The 7,172-nt window shown below is 39.3% G+C and overlaps 1 protein-coding gene across 1 annotated transcript in view; it reads left to right on the plus strand.

The window, feature by feature from the left end:
* Positions 1-7,172, plus strand: part of LOC106530697 (calcium-dependent secretion activator 1) — a gene marked incomplete at its 3' end in the record, with an annotated part of 178,663 nt that overhangs the window by 26,348 nt on the left and 145,143 nt on the right. The window contains 1 exon segment of the mRNA XM_014026371.1: positions 2,856-3,188. Coding sequence (XP_013881825.1) covers positions 2,856-3,188 — 333 coding nt within the window.

Raw genomic sequence — 7,172 nt, forward strand, 5'->3', positions numbered from 1 at the left:
ATTTCCGCCTTTTGGCCGTACGTTCACTTTTAGTATGGTTTCCACGCAATCCTTTATAAATGAGACCCCAGGCCCTTAAATGTCACTGCACCTCAAACAGGAATGCCACTGTCAAGGAAATAACAGAATGGGCTCAGGAATACTTCCAGAAAGCATAGTCAGTGAACACAATCCACCATGCCATCCGCCGTTGCCAGCTGAAACTCTACAGTGCAAAGAGGAAGCCATTTCTAAGCAAGCTCCACGAGCTCAGACGTTTGCACCGGGCCAGGGGTCTTTTAAAATGGAGTGTGGCAAAATGGAAGACTATTCTGTGGTCAGATGAGTCACGATTTTAAGTTCTTTATGGAACATAAACATTTTTCAACAAGATAATGCCAGACCACATTCTGCAGCAATCACAACATCATGGCTATGTAGGAGAAGGATCCGGGTACTGAAATGGCCAACCTGCAGTCCAGATCTTTCACCTATAGAGAACATTTGGCTCATCATAAAGAGGAAGGTGTGACAAAGAAGGCTGAAGATGACTGAACAGATAAGAGGCCTGTATTAGATATGAATGGGAGAGCATTCCTATTTCTRAACTTGAGAAACTGGTCTCCTCTGTCCCCAGACGTCTGTGTTGTAAGAAGGGGGGATGCCACACAGTGGTAAAAATTGGCCTTATCCCAACTTTTATGGGATTTGTTGACACCATGAAATTTWGAAACATACTTTCCCCTTAAAATGATACATTCTCTCAGTTTAAACTTTTGAGCTGTGATTTGTGTTCTATTCTGAATAAAATATTAKATGTTGGCACCTCCACATCTTTGCGTTCGGTTTTTATTCACAATTTGTTTAGTGTCCCAACTTTTTTTTGGAATCTGCTTTGTATATTTAATATAAAGTTAGGTTTTAGAGACCAAAGTYTCTGGTAGCTCAGGAGCAAAGTGCAGGAGGAGATGTCAGGACTGATCGCTGCAGCTGCTGCTTCCACTGTCTCTGCTGATAACTGCTGTGACTGAAAGCCCCGCCCTGCTCTGCTCTGATTGAATAAAACAGCTCTGGAGTTTGTCTGATTCGTTGAAAGCAGTGTCCATTTAATCCTTATACATCAGGGTCCCGCTGCCCTCCTCTCGCAGAACAATGATCCAGTCGCACCAGTGAGGCTGGATTTTTGTTAGTTTGTTTTGTTTGTTTTCAATAAATCAGGTTGCATTTGTGACCCTGATAGCTGTTGTTTTCACAATTTCAGGTTCAATCTTAGGCACACAAGGGAGCTTTATGACATTCCATCTGGTGCCCTTTTTCTTTTTTTTGGTCGCGCATGAGCACCTGCGCACCACTTATGTGCAACTCTGTCTATAGCACATACAACCACAGACAGCAAAACACTTTTTTACATCATTATTGCCCACCATTAAAATGCATAGATGGAAAAAAGTATGTACAGCATGTAAAAGATCAAAGTGTTATCTGATTAAATACGGGACAATGTAATGTAAAAAAAGAGAGAGGAAAATAGTATTTTTATGCAGTGTATGTAAGTTTATTTGTTTATTTGTAATGTGCAGTTAAATGGTTTTTCAGGTTGATTGGTGTTGTTAATATTTACTTATTTATGCTTTAAATACTAGATTGTCATCAAATTAAATAAGATTCATGAAACACTTGAGTAACATAAACATATAAAGTAGGTACATCACCTCATTCAAACCATTTTAAAAAGCTGGGCAATCACCCAGTTTACACTATTCATATTGCTGCTGATTTGATGTGACTGTTCCAAATTTTAATAATAATTTCATGTGATATTATTTTCCWACACTCAAAAAACATCTTTACACCCAGACTCCAATTCAAACTTGACAAAAACCTCTCCACACTCTGGACGACTTACACAGTTTATGAAAAATGTGTCTGCGTTGCAACAAATTAGGACAATTCCTTTAATATGAAGTCAGTCATGCTTTTAATAGTCRCAAGATAGCTTTTTCTGCTGTTTTMTGTGTACCTGAGATACTCTCCTGCYCCTTCAWAATGCAATGATAAAGTAGTCTGTTTAATTAATGCAGTTTCAGTAGTCAGAATAAAATTTTGCATATTAGGTGCTTTTGATTCAGCTGTTTGTAACAAAGTTTCAGATTTTGGAAGTATTTAAAACCAATTTTATGGAAAGGAGGCCATTTCCTTTTGTTCTGGTGAGCCGACCATCATGAAACTTGGCACTTTTTAGGAACTAGCGAAAGCATGAGGAGCCTCWCTAGTGTAATCTTGAATGCATCACTATTTTAATACACATATGAAATTTGGGACATGTTGTACTGTGTCTCTTGGCACCATATTGTAAAACTTACATGAAGTTCACTATTTTAAAARAAAAGCAATTTTTAGTGATCATTGTATCACTCCATCCGTATKTTGTCTTTAAATTTGATTGTATTGACTTAAGATCTGTGCACCAAAAGTTATGAGTTTGTCAAAACTCATAACAATGTGAATATGGAACTTTTTCAAACCCACCTGTTTCGCCTTCAAACAAGACTTAGGGAGGATTGTCCCTGTAAATTGTCTAAACTATGCAAAATGTACTTGAGAGATAGGCATCCAGTAATAAAATGGAGTGGGATTTATGCTTGAAGCTCTCTATTAAAAGGATCCTCACAGGTTGAGTGGCTAAGTAGCGGAGCTTTGAGCTATCAGCCTGTCACTGAAGGTTTTAACACAAYCATTGACATTCTTTGCTTATAATACAAAATGTAACTGCTTCCACTTGTTTTCTGTCGGAGCTATTCTTCATGTTGTTTCTGTTTTGGATGTGTCTTTAATTTAAAGCCAAACTAATTTCTTGTTTCTAAACCCGACTGCAGATCTTCCTGAAAAGTGACAGGGTGTCCCGGATGGTACAGAGTGGTGGCTTCTCAGCCAGTGACTCTCGGGAGGTTTTTAAGAAGCACATAGAGAAGCGGGTGCGTAGTCTGCCAGAGATCGATGGCCTCAGCAAAGAGACAGTGCTTAGCTCCTGGATAGCGAAATTTGACACCATTTATCGTGGCGAAGAAGACCCCAGAAAGCATCAGCAGAGACTGACAGCAAGCGCAGCCTCTGAGCTCATCCTCAGCAAGGATCAGTTGTATGAGATGTTCCAGCAGATCCTGGGAGTAAAGAAGTTTGAGCACCAGCTCCTCTATAATGCCTGCCAGGTTAGTATATGACAATATCTACTTATTTACTTTTAGCCAAATACTTTCTATAAACATGCATTTGTACTTTATTTAAACTTAAATTTTATTTAACCTTTGTCAGGATTGGTTGAGATTGATTAAATCAGGGGTGATCAGTTGCGAAAACATTTTTTTTGTTTAATGCTTAGCATTGTTTTTGTGTCTGCATTCTCTCAATGTACCGTACTAGCATTTAAACCATTCTTTTAAAAAACAACAAATGAAAGAAAAGAACATTTTTCTGTCAGTCATCTGTCAGGGGAGGCTTATTGTTACTCAAAAATTTATAATGTAAGAGTGGCCTTGTCCAAAATGCAGACCTTGGAACATGATTACACAATAGAGCACAAATGCTATGAGTCAGATTTCCTCTGAAATGGCTCTTCAATGGTGCTTCAATAATACTCCTTTTTAAACTAACATCTCTGAACTACCAAGTCRGTTGAGTTGGAAAAGCGAAYGCGCTCGTGCTTCACAAAGACACAGCTGGCTCTCCAAGGAGGAGAACCAGTGTTTGGCTGTGAGGTTTGGCCCATTGAGTCAAAGGGAACTTCTCAGCCCAGACCAGACCAACACTCGGTCTTGTCTATTATTTTAAGCTTACAAAGTTACTCACAGAGAAACTTTTGTTTTGAAACTTCCATAGCGGAAGTTTTCTATTTTGAGAAGGATACAGAGAAGTGCCTCGTCTCTGATCTTCGAGTAAAAGCAGCCCAGAAGACGCTGAAGGAGTAACGTAAAGCACCTGGAAAGTGTTGGAGGGGATGAGGCTCCGAGAAGTTCTTCACCAACTGGACGATCTTTCCTCTGGCTTGAGCCATGGTGGGTGAAACTATCCCCRTTCAAGGTAATGGCTGTTTGTTACTGAGAGTACCTGAGGCCTGGCTGGATCCGTTGAGAGACGTATGCCCTTTCTGGTTAAAATCCACATTCCTCAAAGGATAAAGTTAAAACTAATCCTCTTCCTTTCATTATCCTCCTTTATTTCATCTTCTTTCATCCTCCTTTCATTCATCTGAAAACGGAGGCCTCCACCTCTGTTTAATTAAACAGAGGTGGAGGCCTCCGTTTTCAGTTGTCCCCCTCCTACAGTGYTGCCATTGCCAGTATCACTCCACTCCCTGTTAACAATAGGTGTTATTTAGGTGTCAACGATAGCCATGTGATGTTAGTATCAGTCACATGGAGGCAGGGCTTAAAAGCCTGAATTTTGCCTGAAACTCTCAGACTGAAGAAGTCTCTTGGAGGAGAGACGAAACGTTTCWTTGGAGAAGAACCCGTCCAGAAGACCTATACAATTTTTTTTCGTTTAGATTTTTTACCTGGATTACTGAGATGCATCAAGACATTCAGTGAGTTTCGATTCGATCCAGCAATAAATGTGATAATTTATTTACACAAACGAAATCGCTACAGTACACTCAATTGTGAGCAATCAAWTTCCTATAAAAGTTAAGAACCAAGATAACAAGCAYGCTTTGAGCTTCATTAATTGTCAATCAAGGACTTAAATAGAACATCAAACATCCAGCTAGATGTTGAATACCAGACATTTGAGGCAAATAACTTAAGTTGGCAAGGCAGGTTTAAGGAAAGGAGAAAAAGTAAGATATTAGTTAGCTCATAACTTATAATCTTATCTTTAATAATATGGGCAACCAGAGGCAAGGCATCTGTCTCTCGACGTCCGTCAGATCAGCAACACCTAGTAACAAAGCCAGCGTTACCTGTGAGATGACCGTCGAGTCATGATTCAGGTAATAAGGGAGGTCGAACAGTGAGCAAGACAACTTCCCAGTTCCTTACTCTCTTGGACCGTCCAGGCACGRGTTACTCTTTCAGCACCAGCTTAATCCACGTCAGCCACAGKGGAGGAATGAAGCCAAACKGGATCCCGGCTCYAAAATAAACCTTCCGGCAGGAAGATTTTAAAACAAATTGCTGTGGAGAGCGTTTAAGCTCTTGTTTGGCTCACACTGAGTGGTGGTGTTTGCCCGGCCGTGTGGTTCCCCACTGGCAATAAAGGGTAGAACCAACACAGCTTAAGCTCTGGTTCTCCGTCCGGAAAACCCAGCTTTTAGTGTTGACGGAACGAGGTCTGTCTCCCTCTACTCCTCATGCGGAAACTGTTAGTTACTAAAGAATTGGGGTGAGATTAGTAAATAGATAAGGAAAGTGTTAGAAGAAGTTGCCAAGGCTAGACTTATCTTAACATAATTATTGCTTCTGTGTAGTTCAGAAACAAAACATATCATGACCTGTTTAGTTATTTTCTGATTAGATCTCTTTAAAAATATGTATAACTGAAAGAATTAATTACTTCAAACTCAAAACATATGATTCATACATTAAAACATTGATGTTTCATCAACTTAAACCACAATAATTAGTTAAGTTAAATAAGATATTTACACAGAAAGATCCATATTATAGCTGAAATCATACTGAGGGAGAAAAGAGATCTGTCCTCTCTTCTCCTGTAACCTTGATAAACATTGTTTCATGATTATCAAAATGCGTAATAACTTTTAGTTAGGAGAACAATAAATCAATAAAAAGAAGATTATTCTGTTCATTATCTGATTAAGAAAAGGATAATGTCTCTTTAACAACTTAAGGTGACCGGTCATGGCCTAAATTCAGTTCTAAGTGGAACAGAATTCTGACTCTTTAGAGGGCCCRTCAGAGGTCTCAGGTCYGAGACAGTTTCCTTGATTATTCCSTACACAAGTAAAATATTTGTTGATGGAAAACAAAACAAAACAAAACAAACAAACAAACAAACAAAAAAAACCCCACCAGGTATCGGATTTCTAAAGCTTGTGTACGTACAAAACGAGCCCAGAAACTTGTGTACGCCACTTTTCAYGCAAAGGTTRTGATTTATAAAACCCAAACATGATGTGAAAATGTGCGGTGCCTCACGCCAGCTCTGACCCATGTGTACGCTCATTTTGGAGACATGAAGCTGCGACACAGATGGTGAAGTGAGGAATTATAGCCACACTGCATCATGATGACTCTGATATTTAATTTCACTTCATAATCAGACTTAGATTTTTATTCAACTTTATCATCAGCTTTCTTAACAGTATCATTTATGCTTCTGTTGGGCYCTCATGCATAAAGGAGTGTGCAGCTTTCACACTAAAATTTGGCRTATGGACAAATTTAGAAAAGTGCGCCACACAAAAAAATCATATGTATAAAACTGTGCACACGCAGGTTTCTGTGCACCTTTCCTTTATACACCCCAATGAACGTGGAACTGAGCGCACGTGAGACACCTCCCCTGACACACCTCCCCTGACACACCTCCCCTGACACACCTCCCCTGACACACCTCCATTTAAATCTGCAAAATAGATATATATATGTCCAGCGTGTGAGATTCTCCTCAGATTGTCCTCTCTGTGGGATCAGAAATGATTTTTAGATGCAGGAAATAAATACATTAAATGGAGAATGAGTGAGAAAACTGTCTAAATAAGTAGTGGAGTGTAAAAAATGAGTTGGCCACATGCAAAGGTGTGTGTGGGTGTTGGTGTTAGCGCGTGTGAAGCTGCTGTCTTCAGYGGTACATGAGGCTGAGAGACATTTCCACCTTTACACGTCTTTAATAAATGACTGTAAACACAGAGGAACTGATGAGTTTGGTAGAACTTAGAAAAAACATTTATTAAATAGTTGATGTGAAGACACAAGTCACAGAGCTGCGAGTTTCTGCCGCTGTGTGATTTATATTTTAGAATCATGAAGTCTCTCATTCAGCTGAATGGCTCAGCTCAGAACTACAGTAAAATACCTGATTGTAATTTGTTTGGTGTGATACAAAATAAAAAATAAAAACCCTGTCCTCAATTATTCTTATGGTGATATCAACCTGCAGAAATGTTGACATTGATCCATAAATTACACACAACCTTACTCAGCAACAAATCTATTGTCTGCGTCTTGTGGAGC

The sequence above is a fragment of the Austrofundulus limnaeus genome, unplaced genomic scaffold (genome assembly GCF_001266775.1).
Source record: "Austrofundulus limnaeus strain Quisiro unplaced genomic scaffold, Austrofundulus_limnaeus-1.0 Scaffold548, whole genome shotgun sequence".
Classification (NCBI taxonomy): Eukaryota; Metazoa; Chordata; class Actinopteri; order Cyprinodontiformes; family Rivulidae; genus Austrofundulus; species Austrofundulus limnaeus.